We start from the raw sequence: 24805 nt of genomic DNA, 5'->3' as shown, positions 1-24805 counted from the left end.
GGAATGCTGGGGAAAATGTAGGAGGACCCTTTGTATTTGTACTTAGGATTCTTGATTAGTCATAGGAATAGGGCATGAGAGATTTGCATTTTGTTGGTAATCCTCAATAAAATCACAACCAGTGGGGTTGCTGGATCCTAACTTGAAGACAACCGTTTTGATTTTACAGCTGCAGGGCAATGACTATAGGAATAGCAGCACTTGATGCTGCTCTGTCTGCTTCATACACCTGCTGTGGGGCAAAACTGGCTCTGTTCGTGACTGCAGGCAAAGGAAGTGGAGGACAGGTCATCAGAAGTGGCAGAGAAAACTCACTCTCTGGGTGGTGTCTCTCAGGCACTCAGTCTTGGATAGGAGGTGGCAACCTTCCCTCCTACTGCTTTCTTATTACATTATTTTACAATAAGATGGTCATTATAGGATAATTACCGATATTTAATAAAAATTGCTATTATTATCCACTTGATTACAAATGCACATTTTTAGTATGCTGGCGGCTCTGATTGATTGTGTCATGTCACATTGTTGTTGTTTTTTGTGTGTATTGACCATACAAGCACATTAAAAGTGGAAGGGAGGGAAGAGGCTGTCATGTTGAGATAAACGATTATGCAAATAAGCCTTCACGCAAGCTTTTTATTCCCAATCTCTTTGTTTTTTATAAGGTCCATTTGTATACCGCTCCTAATGTAGAAAATCTGGAGTGGTTCACAAATCAAACTGTCCAAGACATTACAAAACCAAAGAAGGAGGTGTGAAAAAATCATGTTCAACTGTGAAACATCAGCAACTTAAAGCAATATGATAAGACTTTTACAGTTACACAGAAACAGGCTCCTAATTTACCGAACTAAGTAGTGGATGGCATTGTAGAACAGAAGTGATTAACTAATGTTCCAACAGGTGAATCACTGCTGCTTACTGGGAAGGGAGATCAAAATGGTGCAAATGTAGCAGCTGAGTCTATCCAGTGGTCCTGCTGCTACAATGAGCCGCCCTCCCCGCTGCTGTGCTCCCCTCCACTGGCCATAAGCTGCAGTGACTAAATTGCCAAGAGGGCAGATCAGTTCCTCTACCCCATGCTGCCATCTGGCTACCAACACAAACATATTTAGGTAGATGAAATAACCCAACAAAAGGGAAGTCATCAGTTCATTTGATGAATGAATTTCTTCAAGGCTACATAGGATCATAATGACTGGGAGGCAGTGGGGGGGGAGTAGACATTTTTTCAATAAAGAATAAGCTTTGACCCTGTCAAAATCAGAGACCCTGGCTCAGTTTTCACATGCAGCAGAACCAGGTGGTAAAGCTTCTCCTGGACTGCACTTCCACTCCAAGGGTGACAGGTGGATGCAAGTTTGATTTGAATGCTCTCCTCCCCCAAAGGCTTATTCCATGAAGAAAGCACGGGTATCATAGCTATCATTCAACATAGACTTTTCTCCATGCTGTTTTTATCTGAGCATTGAGCTTTTTAATGGGCAGCATTGAAACACAGAAATTCTGCATCACATCCGAAGAGTGTTGCCAGATCAGACTAGACTGAGGATGTATTCAGTAGCTCCTACACTCAACGTGGATCTAGTTATTCAATTTTCCCACGTTCTTGCTGTGCTACTACTTTCACATCCCCAGTTCTGCCCCAAATTTGCAAATCTGCTCTTCTTCAGTGTTCAGTGACTGTATTTGTATTTTCTTTCTGTTTTGGTATCCCCTGTTCTAAAAGGCTACAATGAACATCAAGTAGATCAGTTTTTTGGGGGAAGCATTATCATTTTACTCTGGCAGGTTAACATTCTTTCTATTCTATTTGCAAAGGTTTTATCACATTGCAGAATGCAATGGCTTACATGAATCATTCAAGGAAAATTGGACTCTTCTTAATTGTACTTTGGCAGCTGTGTTCATAAGAACAAACTTGAAAATCCCACAGTGAAATGATGTTTGGCCTCACTGTCTCTTATGCTGCCATTTCTTCCACTTTATAATTTCCATTGCTGTGGTAGCTCTGTCTTCAGGTTAGTTTGGAAGAAGTGAGATATATTCATTGTTTTTAAAATAAAAGGATGTGTGAATATAGTCATTGTGTCTGCTAAAAGGAAAACTGTGTCTCTAAGCTTTCCATACAAGGAAAATGCCGGGGTCAGGGGAGATTTCTTTTGTGATGGACAAATTTTGCTTGTAATCAGAGCAACTGGTTTTAGCAGGGCTCTCCAATCACAGCCCTTTGAGGCAGGGATGTTGTTGAAATAAGTAGCTTTGCTCTCCCACTGCTTCTTGCTGTTTTGCCTCTAAGGAGCAGTACCTGGGAATATTTCTGGTAGTGTGTGACATAGAAGCCTGCCTTTTGTTTGACAGAAGAGCTATTTATCTTCTCACATAAACACATAATAAGCAGGGGCAGAGAGTAAAAAGCATTTGATGTGAAATCAGACATATTTCATAGTTGTCAAATTAAATCCGAGACATATTTCTCCTGTGGTTTCAGGGTGTTCTGAAAATTATTGCAGAACAACGTGAAAGGCAGGAGTATAGATTAGGAAAACTAACAAATTGGGTGGGAATGTATTTTAAAAAGTAAGGAGTAGTTCCAGCAGTTAAGGGAGTAAAAGATCAAATGTCTGAGATGGTGATCATCATTACCACTGACAGGTTGCCCTTGTACAAAAGTCTTGTAGTTAGCAATCAGAAATGGTTTTAAGAAGAGCAAGAAATCAATCTGTGAATGGTTGCTACCTATAAGATAAAGCTCTCATAAGAAAAAATAGAGCTTAAGTAAAGGCATAAAAATGACTACAAGTTTAATAAGGTACAACTGCAATATATTTTAAATCTTGTGTGACACAATTGTGTGACACAATTAAAAAATGAAAGCCTCTTGTGAAATGGGATATGTGATTAATGGCTGTGTAAAGCTTTTAGATCAGACTTAGATGTGCTGCTTGTGGAAATTGTTTGTCATGGGAAAGATTCATATTTGAATCACAGTGAAAAGGAACAAGAAATTAAACTGGTCAACAAAACAGAACTGACAGTGGTCAGTACTAGCTTCAGAATGACTTACTAAGACCTTGAAAAGTTGGGAATCGGTGCTTTTAACACTGAAATGTATCCCTGGCAGTTACAAAGGAATTGTCACGTGACACCCTGCTATTGGCTCAAGAAAAATAGAAATTGTTACTTTCTACAAGAGCAACTTCATGACAGAGTCTGTTCTGAGATTTGACGTTTTATGTATCAAAGAAGTGGCATCACCATTTTTCACTCTCTTTGACTTGTTGAGAAAATCTTAACTAGTTTCTATGAATTGCTGCTACCCATATTGGGTTCTAAAGAAAAGCCGTCTCATTCTCAAAAAGAAATACGAGGATCCTCTCATTCGGTTAACTGTTTGTTATAAGGCAGGATAATATCTGCAATCTCAAGGGTTGGAAACTGGTGTGAGAGCTGCAGAAAAGAATGCAGTGTGTCTGTGGGTGTGCAGTGAATGTCCCAATGCTGGCAAGAACCTGAGACAATGGGACCAAGTAGGAGCGATTCATCTGACAGTTTTCTGTAGGACTAGTTGTAGAATTTAAGGCTAAACTAGAAATAAAGGAAGTGGCCATGAGAAAAAATGGGAATGTAAAAGCTCTACTGGGTTTTATACAGCCTAACCTTGTAAGTTGAATTTGGAATCATACAGAAGAGGAGCAAAGACCCTGTGACACTTGCAGGTGAGATGTGCCCTTCAATGAACACACTGAACACTCCAAGTGATGCTCACATGATCACCATGTGAGCTTTAAAGTACTTTAAAGTGTGTATCCGCTGCAGGTCCTGCAACCAACTGCAAATGTATGGAAGATGATTAGAGTAAGGGAACATGGTACTTCAGCGTCCATTACCCTACAGAGAGGGAGAATACAGCCCTCTCTCAAGTCTGCCCACCTTTTTGAAATTCCTTATTTTATTTTTAAATCTACAGTGCTACCTCGGGTTAAGAATTAATTCGTTCTGGAGGTCTGTTCTTAACCTGAGGTACCACTTTAGTTAATGGGGCCTCCCACTGTTGCTGTGCCGCCATCATGTGATTTCTGTTCTCATCATGAAACAAAGTTCTTAACCCAAGATACTGTTTCTAGGTTAGCGGAGTCTGTAACCTGAAGCGTCTGTAACCCGAGGTACCACTGTAATTTTATATATATATATAAGAGCTTCATTATTGTGTTAACAATGTTGTTGATATTCTGTTTAAGACCAGGGATTTCATTATTTGATAAAGCTCTGCAAGCAGACATTACACAGCTGCTGCTTTTTCCTAACACAGAAATTTACAATGATTTGAATCCCCACAACCACTGAAAGTTGCCTACCTTCAGGGCTCTTAAAGGGACAGAAGCCCTGTTCTGAAGTGAATTTGGTCTCCATCATCTAAGCCAAGACCAGTTAGAAATACTGTTTGACACTATTATGTATAACTATATATTGAACAGATCTATGCAGTTGCAAAAGGAAGAAATGTGACTGGCACTACAACATTGTATTATCTATATTTATACTGATCTCAGGTATTCAAGTGCTTGTAGTTATACCGCCGAAACACACATTCAAGAGTACTCAGGGAAAACCTGAGGTTTACAGAAATACCAGAAAAATATTTGGGGGCTAGGTGAACACCCTATCCCCAAACATCCCAGTGATGGCTAAGTGCCTACAGAATGCTGACTGGCTGTTGTGAAGGAAGAATAGAATGGAGCATCTTGAAAAGATATAAAAAGTGAAGTTTACATGCTCTCCAGGAACAGAAGTGAGAGCTGCACCAAGAAACCAATGGAAAAATCCACAATTTTAATGTAGGTTGGATTGGGCATTCAACCCACCACAGCCCAAGGGAGACTGAGCTTACTATTTGGATGGGAAAAGCTGACTGCCGCTGGAATCCTGAACAGAAACTCGCCACCCCAAAGCATTGTGGCACCCCAGCTTTAGAATTCCTTCCTCACCGAGATTTGGCTGGTGCCAACTCTTTTAATGCTAGTTGAAGAAGGGGTTATTCGTCCAAGCTTTTGGTGGAGTTCAGTGCCATTACTGATGGCTATTTTAGCTGGCTGTTTGTAATTGTATAATGCATCTGGAAATGTTTTAATTTCACCCTGTTCTGGAAATACATTTGCAATGCAGAGCAGCTAAGGAATCTTTTAAATAAATAAATATTGTTGCAAGGTAACGACTTGCTCCTTCTATTTCACAAGTACAGGCAGCCAAAATAGTACTGCTCAGGTCCAAGAGGAAGGTATCAGAAAGCTTTGGGAGTTGGTGAAAGTAAAAGAAAAGGGGGTGTGCAAGTGAGGAAGCTAAGAACAGTGAAATAATTAGTGAGCATGTTCAGTGACCATAGAATGCTGACTATTACAGAGGGTGGGGGGCAAAAAAGGGGGGTGGAAGGGGGAAATATCAGGGAGAAGGGTAGTTTTCAGCTTGCTCCATTTGATTTTCTGCTCCAAGCATGTCAGGGTTAGCAGCAGAGAATAATTGTTTCCCAATACAGCTTATCCTTGTAATACAGAGAATGTGATGCAGTGAAGAGCATAAGTGGAGGAGGTCTGCTCTCTTCACAGGATGATAAGGCCCGTGCTAAAAAATCTCAAGAGCCCCTGAGATAACATTCGCATAAGAGTGAACTAAATCTAGCCTGATTATGGGAAGCGAGTTTGGAATGTGAAGCAATTTATCCCCACCAAACATGTTCCCTTTGAAACAGCAAATTAGATGTGCAGCAGGATTTGGTCACACTTCAAAGAATAATATGCAGAACTGGAGATCCATCTGTTTTCTCTTCCACTGAGGCTCCTGTATGTTAAACAGGCTTTCAGTAACTTCAAAGCCTGTTTGAAGTCTTCATTGTGCATAACTCAGGCACAAAAACCAAGGATTCCTTAGCAATATTACCATCTGATATTTTCTGTTAGTTTTAATATGTGAAGAAAAACAATTTGTTCTTGTTTCTTATCATTTTATTTTCTGCTTTTTCTGCTTTAGCTACGACAGTGAGGGGCGATTAACCAATGTCACATTTCCAACTGGAGTGGTCACCAACCTGCATGGGGAGATGGAAAAGGCCATTACAGTCGACATTGAATCTTCTAGCAGAGAGGAAGATGTCAGCATTACTTCAAACCTATCATCAATTGATTCTTTCTATACAATGGTACAAGGTACAGTAACAGGATTTAACAAATGCCCCTTTTTCTCAGAGGAAGAAAATGAAACAAAGCCAGTTATGGTCAGGATATTATAGTTAAGGATTAGCATTGGAGATCTGCAAGGTGAAATATTACATCTCATTGTTAAGCATACAGTTTGAAAGATGGGTTGGCTATATTTGGGATGTGTGATTAACCTTTGTTATATAACAGCACCAAATATTATTATTTGTATCTGAAGCTAACAGCAAATGAAGCATTAAAATTATTCTGTTACCTATTTTTATGTTGGGTTGGAAATTGTTTTTAAATGCTGGTTAATTTGAAGCTACTGCTCATTGACTGTTGTTGAAACTGAAGTTATGCTATTGAATTGTGGTTGTTTATATAATTTATAAACAAATTATATGAAGCTCCTATGCATGCAGAAATTCATCTACAGAAGTGAATGGGAGAAAAACATGCAGGGGAACACAACTGTGTTTTTTGCAATATCCATGGTGATGTGAATCAAGCAGATACATCTGTCAAATAGTGAAGTTAAGAGGTTGTATACAAACTGAAGAATTAGAATAAATTTTAACAAGGTGAAAAAATCTACAATGGCTCCCTTTAAATGAGAAGTTACAGCTCCAGAAGTATGCTATACTTTCGTTCCATTTCAGATCAGTTAAGAAACAGCTACCAGATTGGATATGATGGGTCTCTCAGAATTATCTATGCCAGTGGCCTGGATACACACTACCAGACAGAACCACATGTTTTAGCTGGCACAGCCAATCCAACTGTAGCAAAAAGAAATATGACTCTCCCTGGAGAAAATGGACAGAATTTGGTGGAGTGGAGGTTCCGAAAAGAACAAGCCCAAGGCAAAGTCAATGTGTTTGGCCGAAAGCTCAGAGTGAGTAATACCTCTAATGCATTTTTAATTTAAGATGGTACTGTGGAGGATATGCTACAAACTTGCAGTGCTTGAAATGTGTATACTCTCCTTATTTTCTGAGAACAGTTCAGATTAAAGGAAAGGGCCATTGGTCGTTATAATTTGGGGACAAATTTTTGAGGTGAGAGCATTTTGAGGTGGAATATTCTCTGTCAGGGACTGGTAGGATGCTGACAAGTGTGCACCTGGGGATCTGACTCAGGAGAAGGGGCAGTGGTCTGTGGGGCCAGGAGGCAAAAATCAGAGGGAGGGGAAGCTTCAGAGCTGGAGGAAGATGCGGAAGAGGCAGGCCAGGCAAGGCAAGTGAAGGGCCAGGTGCTTCCCCAACTTTCCCTGCACCACTATCTCCCAGAACCAAGAGAGAATTATGGCGGGAAGAGTAGAAGCAGCTTCCGCACAGGTGTTTTTTTCCTGGCTATGTGTGCACAGCCTGTCAGGGGAGTGGTCCCCAGTGTTGGGAGATAACACCAAGGCATTGTGCCTTTCCCCAATGCAGCATTGCCCGGGATTCTTCACTCCGGTCTCCCGTCACGCTGTTGCGACCCATATCCTCCTAGGACATGAGCACATGACCAGCATAGTCCAAAATAGAAGCGTTAGCCTTGAGGAGTAACATCTAATCCTTATTTATTGCAACGAAATCAAACATAACAGTACAAAGTAAACATGGCTCCTCTTTCTCTCTCTTCCTCGGAGAGAATGCTGAATCAAAACATTACTGTAGGAGAGCAGTGGGAGGAAGGGAGCAAACAGCGTATCTCCCTTTCCGCTTATATAGCTCTAACAATCAGCAGCTGAAATGCATTACATACAGACAGGTGATCGAACAATCCTATATCTGCAGCATAGGGAGGGGTGAAATCCTAACACCCAGTTGCTGAAACTGCCCCATAGAGTACAGACCTGGGAATACCTGTCTAGATGCTAGATGGGTGTACTTGGGTATGTAGAGCTGTCGGAGCGACTGTTTTCTCTTTGACAATAAAGAGTTAGCTCTCTGTGGTATGCATTTCTTTGAGTGTAGTAAAAACAGGAGTCTTGTGGCATCTTAAAGACTAATGCATTTATTATGGTATAACTTTTGTGGACTGAAGTCTAGCATTTGACATGAAAGTCAATGAAAGCTTATGTCAGAATGCATTTGTTAGTCTTGAGGATGCCACAAGACCTTTTGATTGTTTGTGTTAATATATGTATTTCAAAAACTTGTCCATGGGACTTTGTCTTCAGTTAGCTTTGCTGACGATTAATCATTATTATACTGGAAACACAAACGTATTCTCTTCTCCACAATTAAATAAATCTTTAATTGTTTCAACATTGCAGTATTGCACAGATATTTTACATTTCTTTAAAAAATAGAGTGCTGTGATGCCTAGTTTTAGAAGAAAAATGTAGAAAGTATCCTATAGCACTTAACTCCTGAAGTAGTGTTGCATGTAGTACTGCTTCATCAAGTACAACCACCATATATGTCTGCAGAAACATACATTTCTAGGCTACCCAAGAACTATGAAAAAGTGTAAAACCCCTTTTTTAAGGAAGCAGGATGGTTTTAAAAACAACAGACCACTGCTCTAAACAAGACTAATTGCAGGGCTCTGTTTCATTATTCTCTGCTCTTCTTTGAAGTACTTTAACCAAAGGATTATGGAAGAGAAGGGCCAGTAAGGAGAGTTAAGTGTAGGATTGAAATTACCTGTTGGCACTCAACAAACAAGAGGATGGAAACCTACCATCCTTGTCAAAAGTGTCTTCCCTGTTTTAAAGCACCTTGAATAGCTGGAAAACTTTGAGCCCTTTGATAGTTTTGTGTTGCTCAATATAACAAATTCAGAAATGGGATAATACTTTATTTATGGATTATTTCTGCCAAAGGCTTCTGGCTATCTAACAATGTAAATCTCCTGGCTTAAAGATAGTAAAGTCTTCTGATAAATCCCCAAATTGATGAAACAGAAACATCACTAATCCATTTCTCAAAAGAGAATTTTATTCCTGTTTTCTCAGTGCTCTATAAAGGGCTTCATTTTCACAGGGTTTTTTTGGGGGGGTGGGGACCAAGCAAAGCTCAAACAGGAGGTAAAATATTTAAACAAGGATAAAAAAATAAAACTTATGAAAGAGTAAAACAAAAAGCATTCAAGAGCCATCTTCTACCCTTTCATTAAAGAAAGTTACCGTATATGAATGGCTCTTCTCTGCCTGGTTCCCAATTGACCTTCATATAACTTTCTTCACTGAAACATAAGAGCCTAGCTGGATCAGACCAAAGGGCTTCTCCAGCCCAGCATCTTGACTCCCACAGGGCCAACCAGATACCTATGGAAAGCCCATAAGCAGGACATGAGCACAAGAGCATCTCCTGCTGCTATTCTTCCACAACGAGCATTCAGAAGTATATGCCCCCTAAACCTGGCAGTACCATATAGCCATAATGACTAGTAGCTTCTGACAGATTTCTCCTCCATGACCGTAGGCCTACCGGTAGTTGCCAGTGATGATGATGATTTGATTAAGAAGGTTTTTTTTTTAATTTTAAAAATACCAGGTGTTGTGGGTTAGGGGGTATTATCAAGATTGCAGTGCATAAGGAGGGGCAGTTTAAGCCTTCCATTCCCAGCCACAATATTTGTTAAATCCCATGGCGAGGCATGATACTTCAGTGATTGTGTGCAGAAGGTCCCAGGTAGGGCATTTCCAGGTAGGGCTGAGAAAAGTGACAGTCTGCATAGATAATACTGAGCTAGATGGACCAATTGTCTGACTCAGTATACGGTAGCTTCTTGTTTTCCTGCTACCATATTATTTTAAGGATTTGCAAAAACTGAGACATACTTCACAAACATGTAGTTAAATCTGCTGCCCTCGGCTGTCTTAGAAGGGAGATTCAGAAATGTTCCATGCTGCATTCTGAATGGACCTGCCCTTGTGGTCTAAAGGTTGAAGACCTTGTACATATTATTACAGATTGTCCTTTTTATAATACGTTGAGTAGTCAAAAACTGAGACAAATTTTAGGGAGAGATGCAGAGAGGTTTGACCATCCGTCTTTAATTTATCTACTGGGTTGACAACATAAATATACAACCTGCCACCCAGGGCTCCTTTGGGAGGAAGTGTGGATATAAATTGAATAAATAATAATAGTAACTGTGAAGACTGCACATTTTGATGCAAATGTGCAGTTCTTGAGAGAGAGTTCTTCGGGGAGATTCAGAAGCTAAATTATGTTTTATACTTTTATTTATGTTTTAACTAATTTTGAATAAAGTCATGTCATGTCATTTTGATGTAACATTTATTGAAAGGAGTGACAGTATTTTTAAAGGGGCATTTGTTATCCGTCAGTGAAATTCAGCATTTAAAGTTAATGTTACAGATTTCTATATTTGAGGCTGAGTTAATATTTATTGATAGTTACTTTTATAATATTTTGTGATGGTCTGATGACTAGATATACAAATAAAAAAATAAATCTGATTTGTTCTAGAGTATCTGCTGGCAATTAGCATGGGGGCGGGGAGGATTCCATTGACATAAATGGGAGCTTTTGTCAGGCTGGGGGAAGTGAATTTCATGAAAATTGCAGCTGGAGAACGAGGGCTTTGGTCTCATCTCCCCCAGCCCTGCAATCTTACACACACACACACACGGTAATAACATGTTTAGTTCAGCCCACAACCTAATCCCCTTAGTAGCTATTGCCACATGTTGCAGTGGTAGCTTTGTAGCACATTTTTTGTTTACAGTTAAAGCATATTTTCACTGCCATTTCTCTTTAATATGTGGAGCTTTTGAGAGAGGGTCAGTGGTCCACTAACAGAAGTTCAGTGGATATAATGCTGTCAATTTCTGGGCTCCTTTATCCTAAACATATTATTAAGTAAACATTATTGATTTAACAGAATTTACTAATCATTAATAAACAGGTTGTATGGGGTTTTTTTTGATGGAGACTATTGTTTAAGAATGCCAATAACTAGCCTTGTTCAGGTTCATATATGGTTTAAGTCTTTCTGATTGCAAGCAATGCAGTTCCATCAGCCCACCAGAAATAATTCTTTCAGAACTTACATATGGAGGGCAATTGTGTAATATGCACAATCCTGTGTGCATAAATAATGATTTATGTAATAATTATTAACACTAAAGACGCTTTAATATAAAATAATTTTGGGGCCATGTAAAATATTGTGTAGCCTTAACAATTAAATTGAAATATAATTATTTATAGTTCATCAGTATATGAGTTGGCCTTTGTTTTCTTTTTCTGTATTAATTCTACACTGATAATTTTGCTGTATCTCTATTATAAAATATATCAATGTATGTATTGTTTATTATATTAACATTTAACTAAGTTCCATGGGAATTAACTGAAAAGGTTTGAATAAATGCCAATACATCTTTATTTAATGAAACCTTTTTAAATGGGAGTTAATCTAATGTCTGGTACTTATACCAAGAAGTTTCTAAATTAATTTACTGACAAAGGAAATCAGTCATTGTAAATGGTGTTTAAATAATGATGTTCAAATAGCTGTTGCTATGAGGAAGTAAAACAGATTGTGGTGAAACAACATAATTTATTTTGTCATCTTGTTTGTTTCATAAAAGGTTAATGGTAGGAACCTCCTTTCTGTTGACTTTGATCGGACCTCAAAGACAGAGAAGATCTACGATGACCATCGTAAATTTCTGTTGAGGATTGCCTATGACACATCAGGACACCCAACTCTCTGGCTCCCAAGCAGCAAGCTTATGGCTGTCAATGTTACCTATTCATCTACAGGTCAAATTGGCAGTATCCAGCGAGGAACTACTAGTGAAAAAGTAGATTATGATGGACAGGGAAGAATTGTATCTAGAGTATTTGCTGATGGCAAAACGTGGAGTTACACATATCTTGAAAAGGTAAAGTGCTATCCTATCGTAGGAATGTGTGTGTTGCAGTTAAAAGTAGTGAGTTATTGCTGCAGAAAATGGTCACAAGCCATACACTGCTGTACATGATTTTTAGTTTTAGACTGTGGAGCTACAAATATCCAAAACTGAAGAATAAGCATATAGATCTATAGGCCTACAGTTCCTAAAATAAGGTGCACTTCTTACATTTGTTAGTTTGCTGCCAATTGGTGCAATCCAGTGAAAGTTAATGATGCCATCAAAATAGATCAGAATTAAAGATCATTTGAGTGATTGCATCCCAGTGACCTGAATAAGTTTGATTACAGTTGTTTCTCTCAGAATCATGCCAAATTTTATCTACTTATTATTTAGGTATTTCCTATTCCATTTTTAATTTTGAAAAGCAGCTTCCAGCACAGATAAAAACTGTCACTTGTATGCATTTGGTGTTTTCAGCTATTCTCCTACCCTTCTGCAGCCCCCTCCAAAATCAACTCTGGACAGTTTGAAGGAACAGCGTGGCAGGTGCTGCATGAGGCTTCCAAGGGGAAGGAGAATCACTAGAGACCACCCTAGTCCCTGTTCTGCTGACAGAAAGCTATGCTGAATGAAAGAGCTTTCTATCAGCAAAAGAACAGCTATTGGTTACAACCCAATTTAAAATTCGCAACAGCAAGGAAAAAAGACACAGCAGCAGAGTAACAAGATAAAATCCAATTTGCAAAAGGAAATCGAAAAAGTGTGGAGGTTTTCACCTGGTACCAAAAGGACAGTAGACTTTGTGCCAAGCAAAGATCTACTTAGAGCTCCAAAGCCAGGTCACCATTGCAGAAAAGACTTTTACCTCTAGTCGCTACCTGTCTTAGCTCCGCCACATGTCACTGGCAGCCTGATTGCATCCACACTAAGTTTTACAGATGAACTAGCAAGATAAGCTGTAGCACATTTTCTTTAAATCCGAACTCTCACACATGTGCTGTGGCTGTGTCTGCTGTATAAGGGCATTTCCCCAGCATAGGTGCAGCAGTGCCAGTAACTTCTGCTGCCTGGCAGAGAGTGCAGTTTTCTGTGCCAAAAGAAGGGATAAGATACTCCTTTATATGTGCACTGGAAACTCAATCCCACACTTTGCTAGCATAGCACAGTGCTGAGCAGAGCATAATGTAAGTGCTTCTAAATATGTTACGTCTTAAAATTGAGGGCTTCATATGTTCAGTCTTATGGAAACAATCAAGAAGTAATGAAAACATCAAATTGTGTTGCCTTCTATTATCTTTTAAGGTAACATCACTTTCAGGGCGCCAGAGCAGGCTTTGCCTTAGATAAGAAAAGCCAGGGACATATTATAACTGTTTCATACATCTTCATGTGAATAATGTAAACTAGCAACACCACTGAAGCTTTACAAAAAAAAAAAAAGTCATTTGGTGGCTGATTAACTCTACAAAGTTTGATGTAAATAATGAATAAATTGCTTTGCCTATCTGACAAATAGATGTGGAAGAGGAGGTTGAGGGATCTTCAGGCTAGTAAACTTCTCACTAAATTATCTCTAATTACAGGAGTGAAATTGTCTCTTCCATATGTTGTTCCCTTCCTGAGTTATTGGCTTTAAGACAGTTTCACTTTTGCCAGTATTAAACATGACTTATCCAAATCCATTGACAATCTGCTGTTTGGCTGTGAGTGCTTGATAAAAGAATGGCTCAGTCACAACAAGTAGCACATTAAGAGTCTGGAGCTACTAATTACCAAACCCCTTACAATTAAGTATCCAAATGAATTAGGCAGAGAATAATTACCAATATGTAAGGTCAAGGATAACTCAATTTAGAAGATAATGATTTACTCAAACAAAGTGCTGTTATCATACAGTGGTTTTGACATTGGATTAAACTTCTTTTTCCTTTCCTTTTCAGTCTATGGTCCTCTTGCTGCATAGTCAACGGCAGTACATCTTTGAATATGACTTACTGGATCGGCTTTCTGCAATAACCATGCCTAGTGTTGCTCGCCATACTATGCAGACTATCCGTTCCATTGGCTATTATCGAAACATCTACAATCCCCCTGAAAGCAATGCTTCTGTCATCATGGACTACAATGAGGAAGGGCAGCTGCTACAAACTGCTTTCTTGGGTACAAGTCGAAGAGTCCTTTTCAAATACAGAAGGCAGACCAGGCTCTCTGAAATCCTCTATGATAGCACAAGAGTCAGTTTTACTTATGATGAGACAGCAGGAGTTCTGAAAACAGTAAACCTCCAGAGCGATGGGTTTATCTGCACCATTAGGTACAGGCAAATTGGCCCATTGATTGACAGGCAGATTTTCCGCTTTAGTGAAGATGGAATGGTAAATGCCCGATTTGACTACAGCTATGACAATAGCTTCAGAGTGACTAGCATGCAAGGTGTAATCAATGAAACTCCATTGCCTATTGATCTTTACCAGTTTGATGACATCTCTGGAAAAGTTGAGCAGTTTGGAAAATTTGGGGTTATATATTATGACATTAACCAGATAATTTCCACAGCTGTAATGACTTACACAAAACACTTTGATGCCCATGGCCGCATAAAAGAAATTCAGTATGAAATATTCAGATCCCTTATGTACTGGATTACAATTCAGTATGATAACATGGGACGGGTAACTAAAAGAGAAATAAAAATAGGGCCATTTGCTAACACAACCAAGTATGCGTATGAATATGATGTCGATGGGCAACTACAGACAGTTTACCTGAACGAAAAAATAATGTGGCGATACAACTATGACCTGAACGGCAATCTCCATCTGCTCAATCCAAGTAATAGTGCTCGTTTAACACCACTTCGGTATGACTTGAGAGACAGAATCACTCGGCTAGGTGATGTACAATACCGCTTAGATGAAGATGGATTCCTGCGGCAGAGGGGTACAGAGATATTTGAATACAGCTCAAAGGGCCTGCTGACCAGAGTTTATAGCAAAGGCAGTGGGTGGACAGTGATATACCGTTATGATGGGCTTGGGAGACGAGTTTCCAGTAAAACCAGTCTGGGACAACACCTCCAGTTTTTTTATGCTGACCTCACATATCCTACAAGGATAACTCATGTATACAACCATTCAAGTTCTGAAATCACCTCTCTCTACTATGACTTGCAAGGACACCTCTTTGCCATGGAGATCAGCAGTGGAGATGAGTTCTACATCGCTTCAGACAACACGGGCACACCACTTGCTGTTTTTAGCAGCAATGGTCTGATGCTGAAGCAGATCCAGTACACAGCTTACGGCGAGATCTATTTTGACTCCAACCTTGACTTCCAGTTGGTGATTGGATTCCATGGAGGCCTTTATGACCCTTTGACCAAACTGATTCACTTTGGGCAAAGAGATTATGACATACTGGCAGGCCGTTGGACTACACCCGACATTGAAATCTGGAAAAAAATAGGGAAGGATCCAGCTCCTTTTAATCTATACATGTTCCGAAATAACAACCCAGCCAGCAGAATACATGATGTGAAAGATTATATCACAGGTAAATAAAGGTATTTTTTTAGTGATTTACACTTGACAGGAATTTCTGTTTGCTCATAATCTACCTGGTTAGCAAATTGCATTGTACGCAACACCTTGGAATTAATTACCAGTGACAGTCAATTTGCATAGGAGTTACATTCCAGGGATAGCATGTGAAGTCAAAATCGTGTAGAGTCAAAACTCTTGGCATTCAGTGGTAGGTGGGATTGCCAAAGTGTTTTTTCGCTAGATACTCACACCCTTTCCTCCCCCATATTTTTTTTAATTGCCAAGTGCGTAAAGCTGAACGTGCACAAGTTAAATGTGTGTAAATTGCGAGTTACTGGTACGCTATCTAGCTGACAGCAGTGTGTGCTGAATATGATGAGGGATATAGGCCACTAAGGCAAAATAATTTTTGCCATGCATATTCTAGTTCATTCCATCTAAGTGAGAACAAAAGCAAATAGAGTTGTGTAAAATATATTCCAAAATGTGCTATACATCTGTCAAGGCCATTGCTTCAGTAATAACAATGGACTTTATCTCCTGGGATCATTAACTGGCATTTGGCTAGGAATGGTCACCAGTCCTCATAGTGGACCTGTCCTTTGTCCTTGCAGAATATTACAGCCCTCTTAAGAGATTCAGAACAAAAGAATTGCAGGAAGGAAAACACAATTTTGATGTTTCTATATCTGACTAGACAGTTCCCACAGCAACAATTTATAAACTAGTAATGTATTGAATATTATAGGTGATATTATGCTAGATGGGAACTTTATCTAGAGTGCCTAGTAGGGTTTGTTACTTGCATGATAACACCTCAGATGATCATCTTTGTGAAGGGAATCTTTCCAAGCCTTCATTTGTAAGGTATGAAAAATAATGTGCTATCACTCCCATTTGCCGTTTATGGCAGTGTATTCATTTGCATATTAAATGAAAAATAGTGTTCCTTATTTCCCACTGTTTTGTCATCTCTCCCGGTAATTTAGGAGTTCAGACCAAATAAATTAATGCAGGACCTAGGCACCCTTGCCATGTGCTTTTTACTGCCAAAGCTGCTGCCAACTTTCACTTTTCATGAGACAAAGCTAAAACTACTTGTTGTACCCATTATATGTTGTTAACTACTGTATAAAATGGTGTCCACAAATATCTTTCCCCCCTTCCCCACTTTGATGAGAATATCCAGGACCATTGGTCATTCAGCTCAAATATTTATCCTAGCACTCCCAGCGCCCTAAGAACAGTGTTACAAAAGTACTTGTGGGTATTGTTTGCATAATTTAACTTCCTAGTAGTACATGTACAATGAAGATGTGGTGCAAGAGGAATGAGTGGCAGAATGCCTCTTTCCTCATTATTGCATTATCCTTCTGCTCTGCAGCAAAGGTGTAGACAGATTCCAATTACACTGCAAGAGTACTAGTTTGGCACTTCCCATAAAAACAGATCCTTCAACTCCTGACTTTATGTGCTGAATAAAAGGAGGACTATATTCATTACAGTATTCCCTGCCTTCTAAAACAGTTATTTTCTGAGCTTTATCTCCAGCAGTCAAAATTATCATAAAGGCTTGTTCCTAGTAGCTTGTTTTGCTGTAATAGTGGCAGGACAGGTATGGGAACATTTTCACAAATTTGCATGGTTCCCAGTCATGTGTAGTCCTGAAGCAAATCAGAATCTTACGGGACAGAATCTTTTGTGCTTTAATAGCTGGGGAGATGGAATGCTACCTTCTCCATCTTGCACCTATCAGGAACCAACCATGTAAGAGATTTAAATAATAATGGCGAGAGATTTTTACTACTTTGAATATTTACAAGTTGTTGGCCTCATCTCATAGCAAAGGGATTTTGTCTAGAAAGGGTGTGTTGCTTATGAAGATTAAGTTAAGAGGAGGAAATAAGTTATTCTGGCTCTAGACCCTAGATCATTTATCTTAAATTATCATGTCAGCTAACAATAATACCTGCAGATACTGTACTGTAAAAGTCTGTGAAATCTAAAGGCAGCAAACCAGAACTACAGATATTCACATACAGCAGTCGAGCTGCATGCACGTGGCTGTGAGTTTTGACAGTGCAGATTACCTGCTAGATGAATGAGCAAGGAAGAAAACTGGTACTTTGTCCATTGACACTTCCGCTGTAAAAGCCAACAGTGTTGCTTTTCTTTTGAGTCTGCACACCCATCCTCACTTCCATTTGTCCCGTGATTTCAAGCATTTCCAAGTCATGGGTCTGAAAGAGGTTGCTTTTTTGTACCACCGCTTTCCCTGGGAAAACCCAGCGTTTAGTGCTGAATGGGAGGAAACATCAATCAGGTTTTCTGCAAATTGATGTGTGCTCTGATTAAGCAGTAAGGAGTGGGTTTTCACAGGGAAAGTGGGGGCAGGGGAGGAACCCTCTCGAACCCATGGCTTGAAATCACTTGAGATTGTGGGACAAATGAAAGTGTGGTTGGGCCCACAGTCCCAATCCAGCAACACAAGCCATGGAAACAAATCCAGCTGCTAGTTGCAGTGTGTGTGCAGCAGGAGCCACACAGACAGCTCCCAGTTTGAAAGGGGAGGTGAGATGACTGTCATGGGCTCAGGATAAGAATGGATTCTGCATCTATACTGCCATTTTCTAAAGAAGAAGAATGTTTACATGAGCTAACATATAACCATACTATGGTTCCCCCCCCCAAGTATATTTAATTGTGGCTCAAACCTGAATCCAGGCCAACTGATGTAAACTTCTATAAAGTTAAATTAAATAATCAGGGATTGAAAATCTGATTTCTCTCTCTCCACAATTCTTTTGTTAGATGTCAACAGCTGGCTTGTAACATTTGGCTTTCACCTGCATAATGCTATCCCAGGATTCCCTGTGCCCAAGTTTGATTTAACAGAGCCCTCCTATGAACTTGTGAAGAGTCAGCAGTGGGATGACATACCGGTAAGAAAAAAAAGAAAGTGAATATTAAACTGTGTCAAAATTGAATAAAGGACACCATGCTGTTTGAGCACTATAATCCTCAAAGGCTTACGTGGCATTAAAAAATATTTAAATGCACTTTGTAAAGACTATTTTTTATTCACAAGATATCCATAGACTAGGTGCTAATTCTGCTCTTGCTTGGTGCATTTGCTAAAGATTAGGTCTGAATTTCAACATATCCTAATTGGCTTTTCATAAGGCAGACTAAAATAGGAAGAAGGATAGACCTAATCAATAAATAATAGTATTTTGAAACCCTTTTTTAGAATTGTAACTTTCCCAGTGGAAGCTCTGGAGATTGGATTTATACCGGCACCCTGCCTCAAGGCAGAAAGTGAAGACTGTAATAAAAAATAGACTGTGAAATAAACAGAAGAACAGGTGATATAAATTATGCATACCAAGCACCAGTACAATTTTACTTCTCTTTAATATTAACCATGTTTTATATGTGAAGATAAAATATTGAATGTGAAATTACCTCAGGTAAAACCCATTACATTTCATAGAGCCAAAAAAACTCTAGGTGCTTATGAAATTTCTTGATAAAAAAAATCTCCTGCGGTCCAGAAATATGTAGCCCGTTTAAATGATGGACAAAAATAAATGGAATGTAAAACAGAAAAGCCCTATCTGGTATTTAGGAAAATAGCGATTATAAATCTTAACTGTTCAAAGATCAAAAGGCCATGCGCCATCAAGTTTTCAGTTACTGGCAGAGAATGAGAAACTTTAGAACAGTTGCTCACTCATGACAATTGTTCTAAAGGATCTTTGTAACTTCTCTGGTTTTTAAATTAAATAATCAGGATGGTTTCATGTGCTATACAGGTCAAGAAGCCACCACCTGCAACAGTTTCCCAAGCTGTATTCTCACTGCAGAAACCATATTCACACAACCCATAAAACTGTATCAGCATATACTTTCTTTTCCTGTGCACAGGCCCTGTACACAGGAGGAGCGAGTGCATTGGAGAAATGGCTCTAGCTTCTTCCCTCCTCCATTTTCTTGCATTGTAGGTCACGGGAACATAAGACCATTTATACCAAATCATTGATCTAGCTAGCTCAGTACTGGCAACACAGACTGGCAGCGACTCTCAAATGGGGCCTCTCCCAGTCCTGCCTGGTGATGCTGTAGATTGAACCTACAACCATTTGCATGCAGAGCATGTGCTCAACCACTGAGCCATGACTCTTCCCCTTCTTCTCTGTCTCTTCCTGGCTCAATTGCCATCCACCACTTCCACCTGCCTAGTCTAGGAATCAGGCACTTCAGGCCCAGGTGCCAAATCCAGGCCTCCTCGGGTCATGCCCCCTCCTTGGCCCACAACCATCACTGATCCTGCACCAAGCCCTCCTCCTGTAGTTTTGTCTGACTGGAATGTGTCTTTGAACTGTAATAATTCCTCTCACTTGCCTGGAGAGATGCATGGCTTATATGCAGCTGGACTGTATTCTGCTGTACAAAAGATAAGAGTCACTCTCAATGCCCCACCCACCACTGCTGTGCAGCCACCAGAAAATTGCCTAAGAGGGAACACTGTCCATGGCAGAGGGAAATGTTCCCTGGCATAGCCTGCTCATCCCTCAATTCACTCAACTTTTGGTACCACTCTGTGTGGCCAACAACATTCAGGGCATTGGGTCTTTGAAAGCTTTGAAATTATTCTCTTTACGTTATGACTAGGTGAATGAGCAAATTAATGCCTTTTAAGTGCTTTTAAATATGAACACATCTCTAAACAGGGCAAAGGGAAATGGACCTTGGTTATTGAATGCTAGTGGAGACATAGTATTAAGTGATCCACTCCCCACTTAATAAGTGCCACTTCAACCAATTATGTATGTAACTTTGCTTTATGAGAAGCATTAAATGTTCAAGGTAAATGACAAGAAGCCTACAATGGGTTTATCACCGCCTAGCTTATGTTTCCATGTTGGAGAATATAACAATGCAGTTATTATGTAAGTGATGTAATGTGCGAGGAAACTCATGACCATCATCTTAGGTCTTTCATCATTTCTGCAAAAGGAATGATCGGAAGGAAATTGCTAGAAATGTATAGATCAATAACAAGTGCAGTAATACTTTCAAACAATGTTTTTTGTCTGTAAGGTAAAAGCTGCACTGTGAGCTTAGCTAGATCTAAAATTAGGTTTTTTTATTTTAACCGTTGCCTAACATTTATTTGCCTCTGTAGCCTTTTGCAAGCTAGTTAGCCTCACTGCCTCCATTTCCCCATCTGGAAAACATTTACGCTACAGCTTTGTACAACTGGTTTCATGATGTATTAATTAACATACGATATACTTGTGCAAATGCCAAGTATTAAGCATAATAATCCTTTATGTACCACCTTTTAAATTTCTTTGGAGTGATTCAATGCTAGAGACTCTTTTTTTGGATTCTAAAAGAGACAGACAGAAATGAGAAAAACATCAAACAGTATCAAACAAAATAGCACTTGTAACAGTGGAATTCAGTATGTGGATTCAATTAACTCTTTGGCAGTGTCGGTTGTGGCATATCCTATTGTCAGCTCCAGGCATTGTGCCAATAAATGCATGACTGTTGGAATCTAGGGGCTACAGATGGTTTGTAAAACTTCTGTCTGTTCTTGTTTTCAGCCAATTTCTGGAGTGCAACAACAAGTGGCAAGGCAAGCAAAGGCTTTCCTGTCCCTAGGAAAGATGGCAGAAGTCCAGATCAGCAAGCGCAGACCCGGCGGCGAGAAATCGTGGTTGTGGTTCGCAACTGTGAAGTCTTTGATTGGGAAAGGGGTTATGCTGGCTGTCAATCAAGGCAAAGTGCAGACTAATGTGCTTAACATTGCAAACGAGGATTGTATCAAAGTGGCAGCTGTTCTGAACAATGCATACTACCTGGAAAATCTGCATTTCACCATTGAAGGAAAGGACACACATTATTTCATCAAGACCACCTCGCCAGAGAGTGACCTGGGCACGCTGAGACTGACTAGCGGACGGAAGGCCCTAGAAAATGGGATCAACGTCACCGTTTCTCAGTCTACCACTGTAGTGAACGGCAGGACTCGTAGGTTTGCCGATGTTGAAATGCAGTATGGTGCACTGGCTCTTCATGTCCGCTATGGCATGACACTTGATGAGGAGAAGGCACGGATATTAGAGCAGGCTAGGCAAAGGGCTCTTTCCAATGCCTGGGCCAGAGAACAACAAAGAGTGAGAGATGGAGAGGAAGGTGCCAGGTTATGGACAGAAGGGGAAAAGAGGCAACTGTTGAGTGCTGGAAAAGTCCAAGGATATGATGGGTACTATGTACTCTCCGTGGAGCAATACCCCGAATTAGCAGACAGCGCTAACAATATACAGTTCCTTAGGCAAAGTGAGATTGGAAAGAGGTAACACACTGGTTGAGCCTGGGCTGCCAAAGAGACTGACCCTGTACCAGTGTCTTCTGAGAGGGAGACCAAATTGTTTTGCTGCATTACTACTTGAGCCTAAATGTACACCTTTGCTCAGATTTTTCTGTAGCACAATCCCAAGACTCTACAACAAAGAGAGAGCCTTCCAGAAGAATGATATTGCTCAAAAGAAAAACTGGGAGTTGTTTTTCCCATCTCTGAATGACCTTAAAGGTGATCTGCTTTAAAGAATATGTTTACATATGCATATCGCTGCACTCGAGTTGGACTGAAAGTATTACAAGGAAGACCTAAAGGGTTTGCAACAAGCTGCCTATTCTTTTTGAGGCACTGTCTTTTAACTAAGAAACAGATCCATACAGTGTTTCCAAATATTACTAAATTGTTGACCTTTGCTTACAAGAAACTAGTCTCTCTCTCCTCCTCTCTCTCTTCCTCTCTCTGCATAGGATGTGGTATATATCTTTGTTCATTTTAAAATGTGGGGCAAAAACTCTTGTTTATGGACACCCCAATGGCTTTAAACTGTGCTTCTTTCTAAAAGGACATTGGCACAAGCAATTTATGCTACAATGGGAATTTAATAATGGATTTTACAATGATTATGTGGTTTGCCTTGGGTGGGGGGGAATGGCAAGTAGAATCCTTGTCACAGAGCAGCAAAGGAAACCTTGATTTTTTTTGTAAATTATGTGAGACAAGTTGTTTATGGATTTTTATATGAATTACAATTTACTGTACATCAAATATTAGTCTCAGAGGAGTTAATTTATGTAAAGTGTTTAAAAAAGGTTTATACTTAAAATAAAATTACAAAAATGTGCAGTGTGTGAATTTTTTTAAAGGAATTGCACCTTTTGTTATGTTATAGCTGTACAGTATAAAGAGTTATATTGTAGAGATATAACAGTGTATACTAATGGACAGAAGTGTTAATATTTTTGTATTAGCTTTAAAAACAGTGCATTTTTCTCTTTCAATTGCTTGTGAGAAAGGTTGGTGTGGGGCAGCCATTCCGTCCCCTGCCTGTGCCCTGCTTGGCTCTCACCACTCGCTGCTAAGAGGGAGAGCAAGTCAGTAAGATTTATGTATGACAGTAGAAGACTTGTAGGCTGGGCTTGCCTTGTCCCCTTCCAGCCCTAAAGGTGTATTTATTCATTTTGCGGCTCTCTTATTGATTTTTAAAATGTGGGATGTAAAGCTGTGTTATGTGGTGAAAGGAACAATCCTATACATGTTTACACAGAGTTTAGTCTCATTGTGCTCAATGGGGCTCATTCTCTAGTGAGTGAGTTTAGGATTGCAGCCTCAGGTGCTCTGCAAATGTACATGAATGGCAAGTTGGTGCAGTGCTCGCTGCCACAACGACAGGGCTTCTACCTATGTCTTCTGAAAGAAAGGTTTTCTGTATTTCACTGGAAAAATGCAGAACAACATGGGTAGGTGGAAAAGCAAGTTAAACTAAAACTCTAGCCTTTAAACCTCTTGTCCACCAAAAAGAGTCGTCAAACCTCACAGGAACTCAGTTCTGCCACCTCTCTATTGCCATTAGAAGGGAACAAGGGAGGCGTTCATGGTGAGTTCCAGAACTTCTTTTTCTAGGAAAAAATAGCACTACAGTTTGGCATGACCTGCTCGAAAGGACAGTCCAATCTAATATGTTTGGACTCAAGACATCCAACAGCAGAGGTTAACACAGGGCGTAGATCAGCCCTTTTGAGGCAGGTTTCAATACTGGGTGTCTGCTCTGGAACATCTGAAGTGACAATCAAGGGGAATGCTTCTGATATGAATATGTTCCAAGTGCATCTCTCAACACAGTCTGCTGTCCCTGACCTTAGATTGAGGGTGGGGGGATAGAAGTCTCATACCAAATGGTAGAGCTCTCTGGCAGGCTTGAACCCCAGCACCTAACTTTATAACCAAATCAAATCACTGGGAGACAGTGGCCCTTAGTATGCCTGAGACTGCTTTCAGAGGAATCTAGGTCACATAATCTCACAATATGCATTCTATTTCAGTAGCACAGAATTCATTCACTCATCCAAAATTCTGAGACTCTCGGCTTCCAGTGTGCTGGGGTTTTGTTTTTGTTTTTTAACTACCCCTCAGACTTGCAGAGATAACATTAAAAAATAACATTCACGTATGCACTTCCCACTAAGCCCTCCTGTGCTAGAGAATCTGCATTAAAGTTTTCCTTGGTTTCTGGCCTCTGCTTGTATGCCACCCCTTCATCACATTTTATAGCTACACCAGTCAGTTCCAAAAAGCTCAGCACTTGTAACTGGACTGAACCATGCCTGATTAAAAATGCAGTGTCAGGGGGGGAGGTTGCATCATTTGTAAGTGGGCAGGGAAAGACATCTTATTTTTAGGGCTACTCCTTCCCACATTCCTCAGTATTTCTGGATAAGACCCCTTGTCCCTAAGTGCTGTTTTCAGCCACAAAATGACTAAAATATTGTGGGGTTTGTTTGGGGGTTTTTTCGGGGGGGGGGGGAGGTTAATTGTGCTGTACGCAGTATGCAGAATGGCAACAAATGGCAGGTGAATGTGTCTTAAATACCTGAAGGGATGGAATAAAAATAGTTTCCTAACTGCTTTCTGCACCAGATTCTATAGTATTATGTGTGCTCTCAACTGCACAGTAGGAGTCTTGTCAAACAGGCTGTGAGTAGGTCAAGCAAGTTACTGAATCCACACTATCAGTGCTGCTGCTATCCATGTACCCCTTGGGTAGAAGCTACAGAACTGCTGACATTTAGAATAAAAGCTGTTATTTTATTAAAGTGCAAATTAACAGTCAAGTTTGTTTTTATTTTTCAACCTTCAAAGAGCCCAAATTTAG

General features: G+C 39.9%; 1 protein-coding gene across 11 annotated transcripts in view; it reads left to right on the top strand.

Annotated features, from left to right (window-relative positions):
- The window catches only part of TENM3 (teneurin transmembrane protein 3), a 399040-nt gene extending 376263 nt beyond the window's left edge, over positions 1-22777 (top strand). For all 11 annotated transcript variants that reach the window (XM_033160981.1, XM_033160987.1, XM_033160989.1 and 8 more), the window contains 6 exons: positions 6025-6200; positions 6854-7089; positions 11752-12048; positions 13962-15573; positions 18375-18505; positions 21179-22777. In XM_033160981.1, coding sequence (XP_033016872.1) covers positions 6025-6200; positions 6854-7089; positions 11752-12048; positions 13962-15573; positions 18375-18505; positions 21179-21934 — 3208 coding nt within the window. In that variant the 3' untranslated portion in view covers positions 21935-22777. The remainder of the gene's footprint in view (positions 1-6024; positions 6201-6853; positions 7090-11751; positions 12049-13961; positions 15574-18374; positions 18506-21178) is intronic.
- The last annotated feature ends 2028 nt before the right edge of the window (positions 22778-24805 follow it).

This window comes from Lacerta agilis, chromosome 9 (genome assembly GCF_009819535.1).
Source record: "Lacerta agilis isolate rLacAgi1 chromosome 9, rLacAgi1.pri, whole genome shotgun sequence".
Classification (NCBI taxonomy): domain Eukaryota; kingdom Metazoa; phylum Chordata; class Lepidosauria; order Squamata; family Lacertidae; genus Lacerta; species Lacerta agilis.
The sequence above is the reverse complement of the archived record's forward strand: the minus strand, read 5'-3'. Positions and strand labels throughout refer to the sequence as shown.